This window comes from Impatiens glandulifera, chromosome 8, assembly GCF_907164915.1.
Source record: "Impatiens glandulifera chromosome 8, dImpGla2.1, whole genome shotgun sequence".
Taxonomy (NCBI): domain Eukaryota; kingdom Viridiplantae; phylum Streptophyta; class Magnoliopsida; order Ericales; family Balsaminaceae; genus Impatiens; species Impatiens glandulifera.
The window spans coordinates 16,274,892-16,299,318 of NC_061869.1; the positions used below are offsets into that span (position 1 = coordinate 16,274,892).

General features: G+C 29.4%; 2 protein-coding genes across 2 annotated transcripts; both read right to left on the reverse strand.

Annotated features, from left to right (window-relative positions):
* Positions 1–3,656: 3,656 nt before the first annotated feature.
* On the reverse strand, positions 3,657–4,232 carry LOC124913097 (kirola-like). Its single transcript, XM_047453718.1, has 2 exons — positions 4,029–4,232; positions 3,657–3,931 (listed from the first exon to the last, which is right to left on the reverse strand). Exons 1-2 carry the CDS (start codon positions 4,210–4,212, stop codon positions 3,657–3,659), a joined length of 459 nt encoding a protein of 152 aa, XP_047309674.1. The 5' UTR covers positions 4,213–4,232.
* Positions 4,233–21,962: 17,730 nt separating this feature from the next.
* LOC124912567 (kirola-like) lies at positions 21,963–23,607 on the reverse strand. The gene is made up of 2 exons (XM_047453206.1): positions 23,370–23,607; positions 21,963–22,382 (listed from the first exon to the last, which is right to left on the reverse strand). Exons 1-2 carry the CDS (start codon positions 23,551–23,553, stop codon positions 22,114–22,116), a joined length of 453 nt encoding a protein of 150 aa, XP_047309162.1. The 5' UTR covers positions 23,554–23,607; the 3' UTR covers positions 21,963–22,113.
* Between the last annotated feature and the right edge of the window lie 820 nt (positions 23,608–24,427).

Here is a 24,427-nt window from a genome sequence, read left to right on the forward strand (position 1 = left end):
GGAAGACTAGTCTAAGTCTAACCCTGGACTGAATGTTCTTCGCACTTAGGATCGGAGAAATTAGCTTGAGGCTTACATAAGACCAAAACCTTGACTGAGAACTCCAACATCCCAACCGAGGATATTGGCACCTTGACCGAGGATTTCAGCACACCGACCAAGGGACATGTGCACCCGATCGAGGATGTTAGCACCTCGATCGAGGGGTTTCGACCTAGGACTGAGGGTTTTAGACTCGACCGATAAAATCACACCTAGGACCGAAGACACCGGTCCTTAGGTCTGTTTGGTTTCATTTTTAAATCCAAAATTATTGTTGTAATTTTAGGATCCTAAACAATTTTCCAAAAATCCTTAAAAAATAATAAATGCTTTCAAAATATAAATATTTGCACAAAAAGTATTTTGATAAGAACTCGTTTGGGATTTATTTTTAAACCCTAATGCCTCTAAAACTAATGTCCATTGAGTACATTCCTCCCTAGTCAACATCATTAGCTACAGGTATTAAAATTTAAATATTGTTGTTACAATTTTATATACACGAAAACTTGTGCATGTTTAGGACCAGAAGAATAATTGGTTAAAATAAACGTTATACAACTAATTTTTAAAAGCCAAAATTTTATAATATAAAGACCGTTCTTTAACAAGTACGGATGACATTGCTAGTGCCGATGCCGGGATTTGGGCTGCCCATCCCCATGTAGAAAAGCGTGGAATTTCTTTTTTTCATCTTAAACCACTAGGCTACAAACTATTATGTTAAAAATCTGATAAATTTTACTAAAATCCTATTTTGTTTTATAAACCTTTTTTCCCATTCTCATAAAAGTACGAACCAAAAAGAATCTTTGGATAAAAATACGTCTAAAATCAATTGGCCACTCTATCTCAAATAAAAAATTAATTATTTTTAATTAATTTAAATAAAAAATTTCTCTAATTAAATTTTTATTTGATTATTTTAAATCTAAAATATTATTTGAAATTTGATCCGAAGTTATTTATTGTTATTATTAATTTTAAAGTGTTACGACTAAATTAATAAATTTTTTAAAATAATGTTTTATTTAAAAGATTCTTTATACACAAACAAACCCGAAGTTTAAATTTATCAAATCTCGAATTTTTTGGATAAGAGTTATCTTGGTTTAAAATATTAATAAAAAATATAAAAATTAATATATGCATATAATTTATTTTAATTTAATTAATTTAATTAATATTTAAAATTAAGTTAAACAATTCAAATAATTTTAAATAAAAAATTTAGGTTTATAAATATATAATTAAAAAGTGAGTTATATATTATTGATAATTTAAAAAAAAAGTTAATATTAAAGTGATTAATATTAAAAATATATTTATTTAAATATATATAATATTAATTATTATTATAAATATATAAAATAAAAAAAAAATAGTTGACTTATAAGTAATCAAATATTTTTAGTTTGACAATAACAAGGGAAATTCTATAATGTATTTTTTAAAATAATGATTTTTGATAATTTTGAATAAATATTTTTTTTTTAATAAATATATTGTAAATGTATTAATATATATTAATAAAATAAGTAATAATAATTTAAATTAAATAATATTTTCATATTTTGAGGAATGAATTGATATGTTATATGAGAGAAGAAATGATATGATATTTGTTGGTTATAAGTTAATCAAACTAATTATATAATTGCCTATATAATTGGATGGTAGATTTGAAAAAAAATGTTTTAGAGATTTTGTTTATTTTAATTATTAAAATAATTTTTTATTTAAATAAATTTAAAATATATAAATTTAAAATATTTTAATTAAATAAATTATTTAATTATTATAATAATAATAATAATAATATAAAACCATAAAATATTTAAAATAAGATAAAATCTTAATTTTTTTTTTTATTAAAAGACCTACATCAAAAAAGAGAATTGTAATTGGATCATTTATGTTCATGTCTGCTATTTTCTTTGTATTAAATGCCATCTGCCATTTTCCATCTGTCTTGTTGCGGGCCACCAAACATCTTTCATGAAGACTCATTTGATGTTAGAGCTTGTTTGATTTTGGGATATTTTTAAATATTTTGTTTTTAAATTTTATTAATTTGATTTATCGATAAACTATAAAAATAATGTTAATTTATTTTTATTAATTTTTAAATATAAAATATATTTTAATATTTTATCTTAAATAAATTTCTAATAACTTAAATTTTAATCAAAGAAAGTTATTTAAAATTTGTATGGTCTTTTTAAAATATATATAAAAAAGAAGACAAAAAAAAAAATATTTAATTTTGAGATATTTACCACTCCCATACAATACTTTGTCAAATTTAAGCACAAAATTTATGAGTCTAAAACACGGTTTGTGGCACAACAATCTCATAAACAACAAATTATTTATTATATAAAGACTTTCAATTTTTTAACAAAATTTACTATTTATGTCATTAATGCTTCTAAAATAATGTATCACTAGTTTCAAATTAGTAATATATTTGTCTATGTGTGTCTTTATAGAGAAAGTATACTTAGCATAACCATGGGCTTGTTCATATGGATTATTTGAAAATTTTACAAAAAAAAACCTATTATCATATCTCTTTTCATTAATTAAATTATTATATTTATTAAATAAAATATCAAATTATCCTTATTTAAATATTTTTATTATTTTATTATTAAATAAAATAAGGGTATTTAGGTAATATATCTTAATTTTTTTAAATTTTTTTTTATCAAACTGAATATTTTGTTTTTTTAATAAAACAAGTTTTTATCCAAAAAAAAAAAAAAAAAAAAAAAAAAAAAAAAAAAAAAAAATCAAACTCGAGCTCCTAATGTTGTTTATCTAGAATTTTTTAATAGGTTTTGAAATTTCACTCTAAAATTTGGAGTATATCCACATTAATTATACACCTAATCATTTTTATAATAATTTTAATATGTGAACAATATTATTATCACCTCAATTATTATTATTATTATTATTATTATTATTTATTTTTACAAAAATTATTATTTATGGAGATTTAAGTCAATTACATTATTATTATTTTTTTTTTTCAAATACTTGATTGGTATTTTTACTTGGATTACTGATATATTCAATCAAAATCATTATATACCCTCCATTGGTTCATCTATCTAAACATGAAGACATGATATCTTCATAATCTTCCTTCAACAAATATATATATATATATATATATATATATATATATTAAGTTACAATTTCAATTTTTAAATTCTGAATAACAAGAAGTAATTTCTCACTCTTAATACTAAATTTTAATATCATGCTTTTGTATATATATATACTTGTCATCTTTATTATATTCAATTTTTACTTAGCAAATTTTGAGTTTCATTTTTTTTTCTAGTTCAGGTGGAATAATATTAATATAGCATTTTGAAAACTCATTTAATATTAGAGCTTAGACTTTTTTGAAGTGGCATTTTCTATTTATAAACCATCAAACAGTTTCAATATTTAAATATAAAACATGAAAATATTCATTTATTTATAAGGCACATTACAAACTCATATAACAACACACTACTTATTTATCACCTCCCTCATAAGTAGTGATACTTAAAGTACACACATAACTTAATAATCATAAGAAGCTGAGAGCTTTATTAATTATTATTTTTATTATGGTGCTTCTCGATGTCCTTAGTAAGAGAAGTAACGAATTTCATGAAGGAGGTGGGATCTTCTACACCCTCGCTCAACTTCTCATAATCAAATGTCCACGTAACTGTATTGTTTTCTCCTTCAGTTTCCACATGGAGGGTTGTGATAAAAGTCTTGTACATCTCATTCAGATGGCCCCCAATAACCTTGTACACAACTGTTTTGTTTTCTTCATCTATGCTTTGTACCACTGCTTTTGCCATATTTTGTTTTCCATCTATATATTATATCAAACATCATTTCATGTACTTTTTAGGTTAAATAAGCGAGAAAAAAGAATACTTATAAAGAAAACGATAAAGATATATTTGTACCATGAGTGTAGTTCCAAGAACCAATGGTGCCAACTTTTCCCCATTCGCCTTCGTGAAGATCGACACTCTGGATGTTAGAAGGGGACATGTCGGTGATGTTTTGAGGTCTTTGGTTGAATATTTCGTGGAACACATTTCCGCCGGACTTTATCACAATTTTGGTTGACATCGTTTGAATCGTCATTTTGGTAGTATTGGCTAGAGACTAGAGAGAGAAAGTGGAGATTAGGGTTTGTTTCTATGAATAAACATGTAATTTGGAGGTCAATTTATAGAACCAAATGTATATCATGTGGAATTTTTTAATGGTTTCCTCACTCTGAAATAATTGAGATAAATTGAATTTTAAAATAATAATCTTTAAAAATATTCAAGTGCTAATCTATGGTTAAGACTTTAAAATCAAATTTAGATGAAAGTTGAAAAAAAATTATTAACAAATTTTGTTTGTGAAGATCATATAAAAAATAGTGAAAACTTATTAAGATCATATATATATATAATATTATAGGACAAGTTATTATGACATAATTTAAACTCAAAATAAAATAAAATAACATTTTACCATTATAAAATAAGGTAGAAACGAAAATATTTGATTCAACAACCATCATCAAACACTCAAGCCATAAAATCTCCCATAACTGAGATATAGGACAGACAAAATATTCTTCATCATGTTCTTTGTAATGTGATTTTTTTATTTATCTTTTCGGACATAAATAAAGTCGTTATAAAAATTATAAACTTCTATTTTAGTTTATATTTTCCTAGAAAATTCGTTTTATTTGATTATCGACCTTATCTTAGAGGTGACTTGATTGAAAAACATACTCAAATCCTCAAATTTCTTGGTTCTAGACATCTAAACATAATCAAATACACCGACTTCCTTTTTTAATATTCTAGTTCCATCATCATTAGAATAAGATTCATTCTCAATTATAAAAGTCATTCGTTTTTTTAGACATCCTTATCATTCTTAGAGTTCTAATAGGTATTTCTTCATTGAGACCTACCCAAACTCAACTTCTAGAGCATGAAGTCTTCCGTCTTTGATTTTCCTTTTTTTTTTTTTTAATCTTCCAATATAAACTCCTCTATGGACTCTATAAACGTTTGCTGATTAACACAAAATTCATCACAATGAGTCTCAACCATATCTAAGGACACCCATTCAGTATGGATCTCAGCGATCATGAAATTCGTTGGTAATAATTATAGGTCGAGGTCTCCAAAAAGGCCTACTTGTCTCCAAACAGAATGAAAATGCTTAAAAAAAATAAAGTTAGATTTATTATCCAAAGATATGATAACCTAATTAAATAGATGGTTACAATTCATTTTTTTCATAGAACAAAAAGTACATGTAGGAGACCTTACTAGTTACTACCAATTATAAAGTATCCTATAATATGAAGCAACATCTCAATCACTTAAAAGTGTTTTTATCTTTGAAAAGGGGAACAATTTCTTCCCCTATTAATTAGGCTCTTCGATAATTATATTGAATACAATTTGTTATTTGGAGTTTCATGCTTCACGAATTACATGATTAATTAAATTATTTTATCTTAAAAAAATTAAGAGGAAGGATAAACTCAACGAATGTTCCGCGAAAGTAAGGCCAAGAATCCTACGTGGCCTTGCCACGTGGCTAGGAGAGAGAGGGAAAAAATAATAATTCACCAATTCATTTATTTCTCTTCTCCGCTGCATTTATTTCTGCAATTTTTCTCTCTGAAACTTCTCCGGCGTCATTTATTTCTACCATTTCTAGACCTGAAATGATGGTTTCCGGACCAAAGAGAGGGTCGTTTCATGACTAGATATTTTGGTTTCGGGACCCTAGAGGGTCATTTCAGGTCCCAAAAGGATGGTTTCTTGTACTAAAAACATCATATGCCCACGTAACTGGATTCGGCATTACCAAGTTAGGGAGAAAAAATGTAGGTGGTAAGAGGAAATACTTCAGCGTTGGTTGTGCCAAGAGTTTTATGAAAGAATCGAATGTCAAAAATAAGTTTCATCAGCCTAGACTAATAACAAAGACAGATTGTGAAGCAAATATTAATGTTGTTGTTCAAAATAAAGGGGCATATGTGATAACAAGTAATTTTCTTGAGCACAACCATACATTAAGCCCTAAGAGGGCGTCATGTTAGATTCTACATAGTAATAGACGAAAATTTAAAGAGAAGATTGGAATCAAACGATGAAGCTGGAATAACTATGGCCAAAACATTTCAATCCATTGTAGTGGAAGCTGAAGGGTATGAAAACATGTCTTTCGATGAGAGAACATGTAGAAATTACGTTACAGAAGCACGAAGGTTGAGGTTAGGGACTGGGGATGCTGAAGCACTCACTAATTATTTCTTAAGAATGCAAACCAGGAACTCAAACTTCTTATACCTTATGGATTTGGATGAGGAATCCCGAATTAAAAACGTGTTTTGGGCAGATGGTAGGTGTAGGGATGCCTTTGAAGATTTTCACAATGTTATCTTTTTCGATACAACCTATTTGACAAATCGCTATGACATGTCATTCGCTCCGTTTGTTGGGGTTAATTATCATGGTCAATCCATTTTACTTGGATGTGGCTTATTGTCAAATGAAGATTCAAATTCTTTCATTTGGTTGCTTAGAACTTGGTTGGAATGTATGGATGATAGACCTCCAAATTCCATAATCATAGACCAATGTCGATCCATGGCTAATGCAATTGAGAAGGTATTTCCTAAAACTCATCATCGATTTTGTTTGTGGCATATAATGAAGAAACTTCCTATAAAACTTGGAAGCCATACTGAATGCCATCTAATAAAGAAGAGGCTGAAAAACATAGTATACAACTCCATAAATATTCAACAATGCGAAGAGGATTGGAATAGACTAATAGAAGATTATCATTTGGAAGATTATGTGTGGTTGAAATCTTTGTATTTGGAAAGATCTAAATGGATACCTGTTTATGTGAAAGGACAATTTTGGGCCGAGATGTCAACATCTCAACGGAGTGAAAGTATGAACGACTTCTTTGATGACTACGTGTAGTCCAAAATATTCCTCAAACAATTCATCGAGCAATATGATAGGGCTCTATTGAGAAATATTGAAAGAGAAAAAAAATTGGATTTTCAATCGTTTAATTCTTTGATACCAACTGTCAGTGGATTTGCCTTTGAAAGGCAATACCAAACCTTTTACACTCTAGATATATTTAGATTGGTTCAAGAAGAAGTTAGAGGTTTGATGTTGTGTGACATCTCAATCATTGAAGAGGAAGGGTCAGCTTGTATATTTAGAGTTGGGGAAATCATTTTGGGGGTTAATGGAGAAATGTAAGAAATGTTTTTTACAAAGTGCATTACACCGAAATGGATTGCAATGTGAAATGTCAATGTTAATTATTTGAGTTAAGAGGTATTTTGTGTAGGCATTACATAGATGTGTTGAAAAAATGAGGGTGAATGAGGTACCAATGTATTATATAATGGACCGGTGGCGTAAAGATATTAAGCATGGATATCAAAATATCACCAACATATATGATTCAGATATGTCTGTGGAAGAAAAAAAAACGTCACAATAGTCTAACTCGATTGATGCAAGAGGTTCAACAAGTTGGAATAAAATCTGATGTCAATTGTTCTTTTTGGATGAACGGAATAAAAGGCTTGATGGAATAGTTTATGTCACTTAATCATGGAAGCACTGAAGCATCTAAAGACAAAAGCACAGAAGCATCTCCATCTCCATCTCCATCTCCATTTCAATCTCCCGCTACATCCATTTTGATACACTCTCCTAATAAAGTTAGAAGTCAAGGACGACCACCAACAAAGAGAAAACAATCTTTAATTGAAAAAATCCCAAGACGTCGAGATAAAAAAAGGGAAATACGGCCACAACATCTATAGTTTTGGATTCAACATAATAATAACAACAATGGAATGATCAACTTTCGACTCAATTATCCTTCACATCACTTTTGTCCTCTCAAATATATGTCGAAGATAATGCGTGTGGGGATAACATTCAACGAAGATAGTAACTTCGAATATTTTTACGTTTTGTCATATTTTTAACGAAGATAGTACTTATTTGATCATGTTGTTGTCATTTTGAATATTTTTACATTTTTGTCATATTTATGTTGGTAGTTTCGGGACCCAAAAGAGTGGTTTCTTGTCCCAAAACCATGGTTTCGGGACCCGAAAGAGTGCTTTCAGGACCCAAAAGAGTGGTTTCTTGTCCCGAAACCATGGTTTGGGGACAAAAATGTTGGTTTCTTGTCCCGAAATCATGGTTTCGAGACCCAAAAGGGTCGGGATAAGAAATATTGGTTTCTTGTCCTGAAATCATGGTTTTAGGACCTGAAAGTGTGGTTTCTTGTCCCGAAATCATGGTTTCGGGACAAAAAATGTTGGTTTCTTATTCCGAAATCATGGTTTTGGGACCTAGAAGGGTGGTTTCTTGTCCCCAAACTATGGTTTCGGGACAAGAAATGTTGGTTCCTTGTCACGAAATCATGGTTTTAGGATCTGAAATGGTGGTTTCTTGTCCCGAAATCATGATTTTGTGACAAGAAATATTGTTTTTTGTCCCAAAATCATGGTTTTGGACCTGAAAGGGTTGTTCTTGTCCTGAAATCATAGTTTCGGGACCCAAAAGGGTAGTTTCTTGTCCCGAAACCATAGTTTTGGGACAAGAAATGTTGGTTTCTTTTCCCGAAATCATGGTCTCGAGACTCGAAAGGGTGGTTTCTTTTCCCGATTTCGGAACAAGAAATATTAGTTTCTTATCCCGAAATCATGGTTTCAGGACCCGAAAGTGTGGTTTCTTGTCCCGAAATCATGGTTTTGGGACCCGAAATGGTGTTTTCTTATCCAAAAAGGGTGGTTTCTTATCCCGAAACCATGGTTTTATGACAAGAAATGTTGGTTTCAGGACCTGAAAACGAGGTTATATAATTGAAGGCTAAAAAATAATTGAATATAATTGAAGACTAGAAAATAATTGAAGACTATAAAATACTACAATGTACTACTTATTTAAGAGACCTCCTTATGTAAATACAACTTATACGATTCAGGACAATCTACTTTTAAAATGTCTATAAATTTCTGAAAGATAGTGTTCAAATTTTTGTTCAAATGTGAACGAACGATGAATGCACAGTATTTGACTCGTAAAGCTTCAAGCATTCCCTTTGCCTACAAAAATGATAATTCAACAGTTATTAAAGATTTGTAAAACAGTTAAAATATGAAAATATGTAACTTACATTTGTTATGGTTATACCATAATCACACTTTGCATCGCCCATGTAAGTTTAAATATGTCTCATACAGTATATTGCGCAATCTGTTTTATTTGAATTGTCATGCCAAATTAATTTCAAAACTTTGAACGTGAATTTAGCAATTTTGGTTGCGATCTTCAGGTCGATAGTTTTGAAGAACTCCACAAAGTTTTCTACCTGTTTTACCAAAGAAGTTAATAAACACTTTAACATACATTAAGTGTAAAAAACACTTCAACATTACCAGTTTCCAAGTTGTGACATATTTATTTTCCCATTGCATGTTTGGGTCCAGTGGGAGGTTGTTGATGATTTTGATTACTCTCTTTCGCATATTGATGACAACAACGTAATAGTGACTTTTGTATAAAATTGGGAAAAATATCTGCAAAAATATGACCAAGATTCAGATGATATATATGAGCAAGAATTAGATGATATAAAAATATTGGACTTACAAGATTAACATTTTTCATGTCTTCGAGTGTTATTAGGAATTGTTTCATTTCTTCAATTATTTGCAGAATACAAGTTTCTGAATCTCTCCAAAAGTCCTGCAAATGAAATCAACATCACATTAAGACCATTGGTTTAAACAACAATGAAAGATATAGTGACTTACATAAACGATTGTCGAAAAAACTATTTTCCCTTAGTAAGATATTTACTATTATGACACGTAATGTTTGTCCATGTATCAATAATACCACTTTCAACATAGCATTGATTTTTCATAGATTGAAATTGCCCTATGTTGATCTGGGTATGCTCGGTTACATACAAGAGTTCCTTCCTGAAACCACATAAAGAAGAAAACAAAATAAAAACAACCATTTAGGGACGATGAACCACTCTTTCGGGTCCCGAAATCAAGTCTTTCAGGTCCCGAAACCAAGTCTTTCAGGTCCTGAAACCACTCTTTTAGGTCTCAAAACCAAGTCTTTCAGGTCCTAAAACCTACCATTCAGGTCTCGAAACTAATTCTTTTGGGTCCCGAAACGACACAAAAAGCTGGTTCCAGGACCCGAAAACACCATTCAACTAAGAAATATAAACATTGTTAATTACCTCAAATTCACATCATCTTCATTTGTAAAAATGAACCCCATAACGACTTCATCTCGGTAATCTATTTGGGCAGACTCGGAGTAAGGTTGATTTATAGTCTTGTTCTTCGTCATATATGGAGATTGAAAGCGTGCTGGAATTTTCATATGTCGCAGGGGACTTTTTCTGTGTTTTTTTGGAGCCACAATTATGTTCCTTTCACCACCACTTCAGGTACTTCCTCTTCGGGTACTCCCTCTTCGTGTAGTCCCTCTTTTTGTACCACCACATTAGGTACTACCTCATTGTGACCCGCCTCATTGTGACCCGTCTCATTGTGACCCGCCTCATTGTGACCCGCCTTATTGTGACCGGCCTCATTGTGACCCGTAGGTACTTCCTCTTCGGTTACCCCCTCATTGTGTACCCCATCTTCTGTAGTGGGTGTTCGATCTTTTAAGTATCTGTGCATGGAATCCCTAAAACGTTTATTATTGTCCATTGCTGAGTGTATGATGTGGATGGCATTGTCATACAATGACGTTGTATCCCAGCCGGAACTTAAAGATACCAAATTTTCCGTGGCTTTAACAATCATCAATGTACATTTAGCAATCCACATCAAATTCTCTGTAAAATTCATACTTGTTACGTCCCTAGGTGGTGCTGTGTTCAGAGGTGTTATCTTTAGAGGTGGTGGTGAATTCATAGGTGGTGAATTAAAAGGTGGTGAATTCATAGGTGATGCCTTCGTAGGTGCTGCCTTTTGAGGCTTAGACATCCCCACATATGCATCCTCGTTCTCCCCCACATCCCTATCCACCTCCTCGTTCACCCCCTATCCTGATACGTATCTTCGTACTCCCCCTCATCCCCATTTGTCTCCTCGTTCTGAAGAGGTGGTAGTGGAATGCGTCCAACATCGCTTCCACGTCCGAATCCTCCATTTGCCAACTCTGTATTCATCCTAAACTTCAATGTCATGTCATTCCAACATGACAGTATAGGAAATCGACGCTCATTAACTCTTCCCAGTACATATGTTAAAACATACATATGTTAAAATCATTTATTTTATAAAACTGGGAAATAAATTAGTGATAACTTACAATAAGGAATGTCGGTGGTCCTTGGAAATGTCGTTTTTCATTACCCTTCCATTTTTCACATTAATTAACTAATCCTTCAAGTACAAATTTGCATCAATTGAACTTTTTGATATTATCTGAAGTAGATTTCAGAATTCTATACCTAGAAGTGAAAAAAACATATTTGAGGATTATTTAACAATGCATATACCATACATATATGTTGTCATGCAAGTGAAAATAAAATAAATGAGATATACGTGGTTAGTTGACCCAGGTCATCACACTAGAGAAAGCAGCTGGCCACAAATAATACGAAGTCTATCTTGAAATTGTTGTCAGCTGTTTTGTTCTCAATCATTTTCATTGGCATAACAGTCACTAAAGGGGCGCCATTTACAGGGTTACCCCATCGAGTCTTAAATGCCTTGAACTTGTCATCGGTCTCGTTATTCGCGTATTCTATAATGTTCAGCTCCCCTCTAAGGAGACCTGATATGATTTGAACATCCTCTTCGTCGATTTTCACAAGCTCGTCACTCTCTAGGGTGAATGCACATTTACTACAGTCAAACTATCTCACTAGATACGAGAGATCTTCCCGGGGCATTTTGAATGCGATAATGATAGTAGAGAGCCAAAGCCTATTGATTTCACAGCCTTTTTTTGTTCATTAGACAGCAGTTGAAGAATATCGAAAAAGCCAAAAGACGATGTCCTAGTTAAAAATAAGTTGTGGGGGTTGTTGCTGCTTTGGGGCTGCTTTGGTTTCTTGGGCATTTCTTTTATGTTTATTTTCTCTACAAAAACAAAAGATAAACATTTAAAAACCATGAAGCAGATAATCAAATAAATGAAGCATTTCGGGTCCCGAAATCACCCATTTCGGGTCCCGAAATCACCCATTTCGGGTCCCAAAACTACCCATTTCGGGCCCCGAAACCAAGCTTTCGGGTACCATAATGCAGCCAAATACAATATAATCATACTTTCGGGCCGAAACCAACCAGTTTGGGTCCCGAAATTACACTTTCATGACTCGTAATGTAGCCAAACACAATATAATCATACTTTTGGGCCGAAATCAACCATTTCGGGTCCCGAAACCACACTTTCGGGACCCATAATGCAGTCAAACACAATATAATCATACTTTTGGTTCCGAAACCACACTTTCGGGTTCTGAAACCACACTTTCGGGTCCCAAAACCACCCATTTTGAGCCCCGAAACCAAGCTTTCATGACCCATAATACAGCCAAACACAATATAATCATACTTTCGGGCCAAAACCAACCATTTAGGGTCCAAAACCACACTTTCGGGACCCATAATGCAGCCAAACACAATATAATCATACTTTTTGGTTCCGAAACCACCCATTGCGGGTCCCGAAACCACACTTTCGAGATCCATAATGCAGCCAAACACAATATAAACATACTTTCGGTTCCCGAAAACACACTTTCGGGACCCATAATGTAGTCATACACAATATAATCTTATTTTCGAGTCACGAAACCACACTTTCAGAACCCATAATGCAGCCATACACAATATAATCTTAGTTTTCTATCGTTAAAATAATCAAAATCATCAAAATCCCTAATCGCTAAACTCTAACCGATATTAAAATCATCAAAATGATCTACGTTTCTAAAAGATAAGATGTCTTATTTACCTTGGAGTCATTGGAGATCTTGGAGTCTTGCATGGCGATGTACCTTAACCACCAACCTGAAAAGAATAGTAGTATGAACCCTAGACCACGAAGATACACGAAGGAAGACAATATAAATGAAGTGAACATACACAAAGGAAGACCTACCATTTTCGATCGGAAGACGATGAAAAAAAGAGAAAAAGTCGGGGATGCCGAAGAGCCAAATCGCTAGAGAAGAAGTCGGGGATCGCCGAAAATGAGAAATGAAAAGAAGAAAGAGGGGGAAGAAGAAAGAGAGGGAAACTGAAACATTTTTTTTATTTTTTTAAAACTTTTTTTGGTTTCTCTCTCTCTCCTGGCCACGTGGCCGTATAATTCGTGGCATTACTTTCGCCGAAGCTTGGTTGAGAATATCATTTCTCAAAAATTAAATAAGTATTTTTATGTGTATTTAAAATTATTATAATAGATTATTACATAAATAAACTTATACTAATTTATAAGTTGAATTTAAATTAACTTTTAATTTGTCTCAAGAGAATGTTTTGATCATAATCAAGTAACAAGTTTAATAACAAATAAATTTTGAATAAATATATAAATTTATAAAGAATCCTCAATTAGATATTAGTTTTGATAATTTTTATTTATTTATTAAAAACTCACGCATATATCTTATATTTATTCAATCATTCAACTAATCAATCAAAATATTAAAATATTCTTATTTTATATTAAAAAAATTAAAATTTTAAATATAAAAAAAATATTATAATAAATCCATTAATTAAAAATCCAAATAATTTAAATTTTTATCAAATAATTTTTTTTTTCAAAAAAAATATATAACTCATCATCAAACAAGCTATTAGAGCTTCTTTTATCTGAGTAATTTTTTCATTCAAATAACAAAATTATTGTTTGACAAAAATGTTATTATTCAATCAAATGATCATATAAAGTATAACCCTAATTTGATTTTTATAATTTGTTTGAAAATTTAAATAATTTAATAAAATAAGTATTTATAATAATGAGATAAAAAAATAATACATCAATAAGGCCACATTAAAAGCCACGTTACAATGTTCTCCTTAAATTAATTACAATTCTGTTTGATATAAGTATTATCTTAATCATTGAATAGAACTAGTATTTGTATTGACGAGCTAGACATAGGATTGTTTGAATTCAGTTTATCTACATGAATCTTTATTTAAATACTTATTTTGTATGGAGTTTTAAAAAGTGGGGTTTTTATATATATTTTTAAAGGACATTGCTATTTAATAGAAATTTATTTATTAAAAAATATAAATTATTTTCGTATTTATTTTGATAAATTAATTGAGTAATGTGAATAATAAATAATAAATAATGAATAATAAATAATAATTTTTTTAATTATTTAAAAAATAAACTAATTTAACTATACTTTATTTCTTTTAGATTTTTTTTTATCTTGGTACATTTATTTTTAAAAAACTTTGAAGTCAAATAAGTGTAATAATTCAAATAAAAACAATGAGTTATTTAACCCTAACAAAAACAAATATTATTTCTTTTTCACTATTAGAGGTGAGAAAATTATCAATATTATAGATATATCGAAAATATCGTATCAAAATATATCGAAAATATCAATTTTTAAGGTATACCGAAAAAAAGGAAGGTATGGTACTGATACCGAAATTATTAGTACGCTAAAGGTATGAGATTTTTAAAATTTTGATATATCGAGGTATACCAAAATACCGAAGTAGTATTTATAAATTAAAATATAAATACTCAAAAAAGGAAATAGAGGAGGCTAAACTCAAAGATCAACCATTTGTAGAAGAAAACAAGAAGGATTATTAGAAAAAGGAAAGTAGCGAAAGAAAGAAAGTAAAACGAATCAAGGTGAAGAGGATTTTTTTTCTATAATATAAAGGATTATGATGAAAATGGAAGATGAACCTCAAGTTGTTGTTGAGAAAACTCAAGATGAAAACACCTAAAATTTCATAGCTGAAGTAGAGAATTCTAAAACCGATAAAGAATATTTCAAAACCGATGTAGAGTCTAAAGCTGAAGCTAAAGATAAGGAAGACAAGTATACATAAATTCAAGTTGAAGATAACAAAGGTAAAAGCCATGAAATTTTTAAAATCAATTCTTTTTATCAAATCATAACGGGCTCGTACAAAGAGAGAATCAAAATTAAAACCAACAATACTTATAATCCTCTTCAATACAATCTACTTTTTTTAGGGAAAAACGACTTAGCATCATTTCATTGAAAATTCCCAAAAACGCGAAAAAAAACACGAGTTTAATAGATCATTCTAGACAATGCTAGAATGAATTTGAAGTCATAACATTCTAAATAAAAGCTAAAAAGCTAAAAACGTAAATGAATTATCTCATTATAATATTTTCAATTCTAGTGAGTTCAAAAAACGGTAAATTTCAGTTCTTAGCAGATATTCCAGTTCTGCTCCGTGCTTGGAATTTTTCTCCACATTCCCGCGAGGGTGCTGCAACAATACAATCTACTTTTATCGTTAGAGGAAGAGAAAGAGGAAGAGAAAGGGGAAGTATGCCTCTTAAAGAAGATAGATGACATGCAAAAAGCCTAGGCTTGGATGATTAAGTTTATAATGTAGTCTTTTCTGTTTGTAACCTCTGCTTTTTTTAGAATGTATGAATGCTACTAATAAGTTTTTTTAGGGTATTTAGATTGTCATTATTAATCATAACTAGGGTTTGTCTAACTTTGATTTTTAACCCTCCCACTTTTGTGATTTTAATGAAATGATTTTAACCGTTTTCCAAAAAAAATAATAATATATATAATACTTTTAATGACATAATTAAATAGATTTGATATTAATTTAATTATAGAAATATAATTTTTAAATAATATTAAAATATAATTATGCTGTAATATTATTTTATATATGCAATCTCTACCTTACTAATGAGATTGAAAAAAGATCCAACCAAACTTTCAATCTTTTCGAGTGGTGGAAAGTAAGTGAAATTTGGTATTCAATCATTTAAAATATTGTCAAAAATATTTTTGTAAGTTCATCATTAACGGTTGTTAGTGGGTCTGCTTTCAGCTTAGGTAAAATGATGAAAACATTGGTTTGCACAAATAATTGACTAAAAAAAATTAAACTTATAAAAATATATTACAGATGATGATGAAGAACTTGAATTGTTTAAGAAATATAATAAATTAACTAATATTTATTATTAATATTATTATCTAACCTAAATTGTATTATCAATTTATAAAATAAATTTGCAAATACAAATGTGATTAAAGACCGTTCTGAATTTCACTCTCTCGCCTCCACTTTAGTCTAACTTGAAGATTTATGTTTGTTTTGTTAATTCCAATTTTTTTAACTAACTTTAATTTAACATTTGCTAGTTTTTACGAATGTTGGATTTTAAAACGAATATTTTATTTTTTTTATCTTTGTGTAACGTTTATGTAATAACTATATTAAATTAATTTTTTTAAGTTAATATGTTTTTTAGGTATAAAGTTATAATACCGATGTCGGGCCAAAATTAAGGTATACCGAAATCAAGGTAAGGTAATGTATAAATTTTTTGTATACCAAAATTAATATACCGAAAATTTTGGTAAGATATAAGGTATGAATAAAACATTAAGTTATACCGTACCGATCCACCCCTACTCACTCTAATCAATTAAATCACTCAATTAATTAAATATTAAAATACTCTTTATTTTAAATTTTTATTTTTTATTTTATTTATATATATAAATATTCTTTAAATTATTTTACTAAAAACTAATTACCTTATAAAAATCATCACACAATTAATTAATTTCCCTCTCTTACTTTTTTAAATAATGTATTATCGAACAAAGCCTAACTTAATCTAAAATTCGTTCTAAAAATTTATATAATTTGTTTGGAATATCGCCCGATGAAGATTTTTGTGACTCTGTTAATTATTTTTCTGTACATGACCTACCCTACTCTATTTGTTTTTTTCTCCTTTTTTGTTTTTCATTTTTATTTTTCTAATGTTATATTTTGTTTTGTTATACTTAACTAACTAATCACATTTATAATTTGTCATAGACTCTAAAAAAAACTTAGTTTAAGAATTAAAATATTCCTACTTTATAACAATTTAAATTTTTAATAAATAATTTTTTATATTAGTTAATCCAAATAACTTCAATAATCTATGTTTTAGATCAAACAAGATTTTAAATTTTTTTTATTTAAAATAATCCAAGTAACAGTAGTAGTGTAGTACTTCATGAAATCAAACAAGTTCGTGGGCTCTTGGTCATTGAAATCACAATTGAAATTAAGAAATAAATGAGTAAGATAGTATATGATTATGTAATGATTCAAATATATTATTGGGGAAAGAAGTAATGATATAAAGTGGTTGGTTTTTGTTATGGTGGAATGGGCTGTCAAGTTGCTATAAATTCTCATTATAATTGGATGGAAGATGTATAAGACCATGTTTGAACTTTGTTTATTTTTAGATTTTGTTAAAAAAAAATAATAGATGTAAGTGAGTTATTTGGAGTTTTAATTAATATTTTAATGAATGATAAGAATGATTTGATATTTAAAATGATAAATTTTTTAAAATTAAATAAAATCTTATTTTTTTTAAAACAAGAAAAAGCTATAATATTAAATAAAATCTTGTTTTTCTATAAAAAAAAAAAACCAACATCAAACGAGATCTAAGAGAAAGCTGCTTTATGTGTGTAAATTGTACTTGGACCAGTTATGTTCATGTCGGCTATTTTCTTCGTATTAAATGTCATCTACCATTTTCCATATGTCTTGTCGCGGGCCAAACACGGTTTATCAACAATAAAATTATTATAATATTTTAATTATTGATAAGAGATGTTGGAGACTGTTTATATGTATTTTTATATTTTTTTAATAATTTAGTATTATTATTACTATTTTAATTGATTTATTAACCAAATATCAAAATAATTTTATTTTATTTTTATTTTTATTAATTTTTAAGTATAAACATATATTTTTAATATTTTATCTTTTATAAATCTCAAATAACTGTTTTTTTTATCAAACAAATCTTAAAAAACAAACTAGGATCTAGTTCTATTGGATATTTAAAATTTGTATTGTCTTTTTAAAATAATAAAAAAAAGATTATTTAATTTGTAATGAGCTTATAAAATTGCATTTAACACTCTCCTATAACATATTTGTCAAATTCAATCACAAAATTAGCTATGATTATATTGATAGACATATAAACACATTTGTGCCCATACAATTTCATAAGCAATTATTGACTATGAAAATATATTCAATTTGGCCACCAAATCTAGTACTATTCGTATCATTATTTCTTCGTTAATATTTTAACACTAGTTTAATATTAATTTGATATTAGTAATATATTTGTTTACTTGTCTCTATTAAGAAAAAGTCTACCTACCTAACATAACTTCCTAATTCAATGTTGTCTATCTAGATTTTTTTCTGAATATAAGGGATTTATACTCTACTAGGTTAATTTTTTTTTTTTAATTTATAGAATTAAAATATGTTGATATCATTCTTTGTACACCTTAAAAGTCGGCTACTTATTATTTTTTTTAAGAGATATGAATAATATTATTATCGCTAGAAACTCTAAATGATTTCGGATAAAAAATCATATTTATATTGAATAAACTATTTCCTTTACAGATTTAAGTCAATTATATTATTATTATTTTGACATGAGAGGCTACTAGCACCAAAGATTATTTATTTATTTGTCAAACCAAGTAAATATATACAAATTGTATCATGAATAAATGTTCATATAAATGATATAAATTAACAGTTCACTAAAGAATCTATTTATAATAAAATCAATTCCCTTATTTACCTTGAATGCATCTTTACTTTGGAACATGATGATTGATGCATTTTATCAAACAGTTTGAATGCATACACGATTTCTAATACTGGATAAGCTAGTAAAATGTAGAATCAAGTCCAAGCTCTATTTGAGACTGCTAGATAACCGGATAGAAAATGAAAGGAATAAAATTGATCATCAGATCATGAAGAAATTAGCATGAATAAAAATAGTAACAATAATTCCATAACATTTTTATGGATATTACTAAGTTTCTATAATAATAGAGTGTTTATGCAATAGGAAAATGTATTTAATTATCAAAAACATAATAATATTTTTTAATTAATTGAGGGCAATAAATGAACATATAATTAAATTAAAACGATAATGTAAGACAAGTTTTAACATAAAATATCTCTACTACAAATCTAAAGTGAAAATCTCGAAGTTTTTATAGGCCACTTAACAATCCATTATCATAAACAATGTTTAAAATAAGAGTTCACACTAATTATAATCAAACTAAAGTCACTAATCAATTGTATCAAAATCACACAATAATCTTGGATATATAATAACAACAAAGAAAGAACAAAAAAGAGCAAGATCAACAAAAAAATATCAATTATACAATTCTATTTTTTTGTCGGAATGACTTAGAAGCCACATAAACTAGATTTTTACCGTTCAGAACGTAGTCCCATCAATAACTAACAAGCTGTCAAAGTTTAAAATTGATCAAATCAAACATCTGACAAATGAAATCTTCTATGGCTCCTACCCTAAATCTAAATTTGTTAATTGTTCTCTCTCTTTTATTTTTGTCCATAAAACCCAAAAATCATGGATAAAAATAATGTGCATTCACAATATATTTTATGCGGGTCTAAATAAAACGTACTCCAAGTTGAGTTTCTCAAATTAGGAGGAAAAACCTCATCAAAGACCTCAATCGACTAGTTGAACGACAATGTCAACTTTACAATCGAGTGACATAACTCGAACTTATTTCGTGACAACATATTTGTTATCATATTTGATCCCAAAATATCACGAATTCAGTGATAACAGACTTCAATGCAATTCAACTTTGAGTAATGAAGAATTCTTGGAAAGATGAATTTCACTTTGATTCACAAAACAAGACATATCTTTCTTGTTTCAATTCAAGTCCATTGTAATTATTTTTCAACCACAATAATTACTGTGTTGCATTCACATCAAAATTAAACTCAACTTTGAAGTAAAAAGAGCACCACACTTTTGTAATTTAGATTGTCAAGCCATGACTCTCCCAACAAAAGTCACCCGATATCATGAAGTAGATTTTTAATTATCCAAGCTTCTAGACATATCCAAATTAGTGTATCCAATTAACAAAGACTTCTCACATCCCAAATTTAGTCAAATATTCGTTGTTTTCCAGAAATATCTCTTAATCTACTTAACTATTTCCCAATGATGCATTCCCGAATTTGATAAATATTTACTCACCAAACCAACATCGTGCGCATTATTAGGACTAGTGCAAACGATCGAAAGAACAAGATTAACCAAAAATATCAATTCTTCAATTCTGTTTTTCGTCGGACTAACTAAGATTCTCAGAAAATAGATCTTCACCGTTCAGAATATAGCCCAGAAATAACCAACAAGCTGTCCAAGTTTGAAGTAGGTCAAACATTGCATACGATAAACAAGATTTTTTTCTAGTTGCTACCATAAACCTAAATATGTTATTGATTCTCTTTTTTTTGTTATCCACAAAACCAAAAAACCTTAGGTGAAATAATGTGCCTTCACATTCTATATTATGCGGGCCTACATAAAACACGCAGCAAGTCGGGTCTCTCCAAATATGAGGAAAAACCCGAACATGTACAAGTATATTTTTTTAGAACGTTGGAATTCGATTTAATTTTTTTAATAAAGGTTATTATATATATAAATGTTGGCAAAACCTTTTTTTACCAATGCTTAATATGCGTTGACATTTAAGTGTCGCCGAAAATATGTTTTGGTGTAGTGAAGAAAGAACAACATCAACCAAAAATACCAATTCTGCAATTATGTTTTTTCGTTGGAGTAACTTATATGTCTCAAAAAATATATCTTCACCGTTCAAAACGTAACCCATAAATAACTAACAAGCAACCCTAAACCTAAATTTGTTATACATTCTCTCTCTTTTCTTGTTGTCCACAAAACCTAAAAACCTTAGATGAAACAATGTGCCTTCATATTTTATGTTATATGAGTACACACAAAGTTGAGTTCCTTTAAATATTAAGAAAATATCAAACATGTATAAGATATTTTTTTGAGAACGCTGAATTCTGTTTTTAATTGGGAATGCGACTAATTCCTGCGGGTTAAACACATAGCTCGCAAGCAGACTTAACCAATAAATCAGACGAACAGAACTTGTCGTCTAAGGGCTCCAATAGAGAACCTCTACAAGGCTAGAAATATCACCTTCCTTTTGCCGATAGACTAGAAGATGAAATGTATAAGGTGTATCTTATAAAAGTTACAATTTGATCTAAGAGTCTCCAGTCTAGCTAGACATTTGGAACAAATTTTGTGATAATAAAAATTTTTTATGGAAATTTTTGAAGTTGTAATTTTGCTACGAATTACTCTACACTTATTTTATATGATTTTTCGATAAGCAATATTTTTTTTTAAAGTTATCATTGATTATTTGTGATTGTGTTTTATTCGTTCATGAATATCTTTTTGCAACGAATCATATCTTTCATGGAAAATATTGTTGCAATCTCGTCGAACATCTTCTATATGCTGATAACATATTGTTTTTGTAGTGCTTAAGTGAGTATTTTGGGTTTTTTTAAGTGACATTTTCTATTTATAAACCATCAGACAGTTTGAATTTTTAAATATAATTTACTATGCAGACTATTTAATATAAAACAAGATAATATTCATTTATTTATAAGACATGTTGATTATTACAGTCATATAATATAACAGCACACATTGATTATTTATCACCTCCCTGTGATAATTAAAATACAAATATCCAAACTTAATAATCATAAAGATATTATTATTATTAAAATGGCTAATTGGTGATATGGTGCTTCTCGATGTCCTTGGTAACAGAAGTAGCAAATTCCATGAAGGAGGTGGGATCCTCTACATCCTCGCTCAGCTTCTCATACTCAAATGTCCACGTGACTATGTCATTTTCTCCTTCGGTTTCCACGTGGAGGTGTATGATAAAAGTTTTGTACAGCTCCATCAGATCGCCGCCAATAACGTTGTAAGCAACTGTTTTATTCTCTTCGTCTATGCTTTCTACCATCGCCTTTGCCACCTTCTGTTTTCCCTCTGTACATCACACGTATAATTTTTTTTATTTGTATCCATTTTGATTGGAGGATCAACTTGGACAAATTTTTTACAGACCCGGACCGAGCACAATAAAATAAGGTTAAAGTCTGATATTTTTTTTTGTTCGAATTGAAATCAGGTGGACCAAATCGGTCTATCTGAATTGACCTAAAATATAACTGTCATTCAAATTTTCTTTGCATAGGACAGTGTATTTTTTTTTTTTACTCACTTATTTTCTTTTGTAAGTAATATTTAATTTAATTTCATTCTTATTTCGTACGATGTTATTTTAATTTGAAATAGAGATGCGATAGTAACTAATTTGAGTTGGGTTCGAGTTGAGTTAGGTCAATCGAGCCGGGTTCGAGTTGAGTTAGGTCAATCAAACCGGGTTCGGATGAATTACAAATAAACAAGTCATGTTTTGACCGAATTATTAAATAAATGAGGTTCAAGTAATATAGATCATGAGTGACTAAATTTTGTATGACAAAGATTTGAATGTTTTTTAGAAAATAAATCTCTTGTATTACTTTTCAGATAATTTCAAAATGACATAATTTTGTGTAATAACTAATGCAGTTTAAATAGCTTAAAAATTGTGCTAGGTGTGAGTTGAAAAAATAAATAAAAAGCGAATTGCTATTTTTCAAGTTACTTTTAGAGAAAATCTCATATTGTTAAAATTTGAATTATCAATATGCTATAGTTCTAGGAGTCTTATTTGATGAAAATGAGCTCAGTTTGCGTTTTAAATAATTGGTTAAGAAAAAATCACAGGTCTATCCTGAACCATTAATCTGTTGAGATTTTAAGAAAAAAATAACGATTATTTCATCTATGTTAATATTTATGAGTACATAGGTTAAATAGCTAAACCCTAAATAAACATACAATATTTATTATGAAATAATTTGATCAAGACCTCGATAATAATACTATTGAAATGAGAGATGAAGAAGAAGATATAATTGTAAGTACCAAGAGTGTAGTTCCAAGAACCGATGGTGCCAACTTTTCCCCATTCGCCTTCGTGAAGATCGACACTCTGGATGTTAGAAGGGGACATGTCGGCGACGTGGTGAGGTCTTTGGTGGAATATTTCATGAAACACATCTCCGCCCGACTTTATCACAGTTTTGGTTGACAACTTTTGAACCGACATTGTTAATATTGGCTAGAGAGAGAAAGTTGAGATCTAGGGATTGTTTCTATGGATAAATATGTAATTTGGAGGTCAATTTATAGAATTAATTGGTGCATCATGTTATTCATGTGGACTTATTGTAATGGTTTTTGGCACCATTAAAATAATTGATATAAATTGAATTTTAATAAATATAAATGATAAATTTAAAATTGTAGTTAAAATATTTCGTCAAATTTAGGAATCTCCTATTTTCTTATCGTTTTAAGAACTTTAGTTATAATATTATGTCATATCTAATACTACACACTAATACCATTAAATATCTGTTAAATTATTTAAATTGTTATTTAATTTATTTATTATTTTTATATATGTCATCAATAATAGTATAAACTCAAATTATTTTTTTCTTACAACTCCCTCTCACGCTTATAGCTTTCCTCCACGATCACCACCACCACCGGGGCTTCCCACCTATCTCCCCCAATAACTTCCTCTTCAAACCGCTATTATAAATCGTTTTCGGCCGTATTTCTCTCATAGACAGAAAACCGATTTCTTGAATCCTTCAAGAGTCTTTCTGTTGAGCTGCTATACAAAATATCAAGTGCGGACATCTCTCTAATCCATTTCGTTTATACGGAATCACTAAAATTTCAATTTCTGCTGCCACACATATATGTATATCTTTCTGTATCTTCGATTCCAGCCACAAAATGTTCTAGTTCCAAGTTGTTTTAGCAAATGTTGTCTCCTTCGAGTAATCGTTAGATCTAAAGCTTTTACATAGCAAAGCCCTAACTATAGAAGACAATGCGTTATGTTGTGTTATATTCTCTTGTTAACCATATCTAACTCTCGCACACGCACACACTCTCTTTTCGCTATT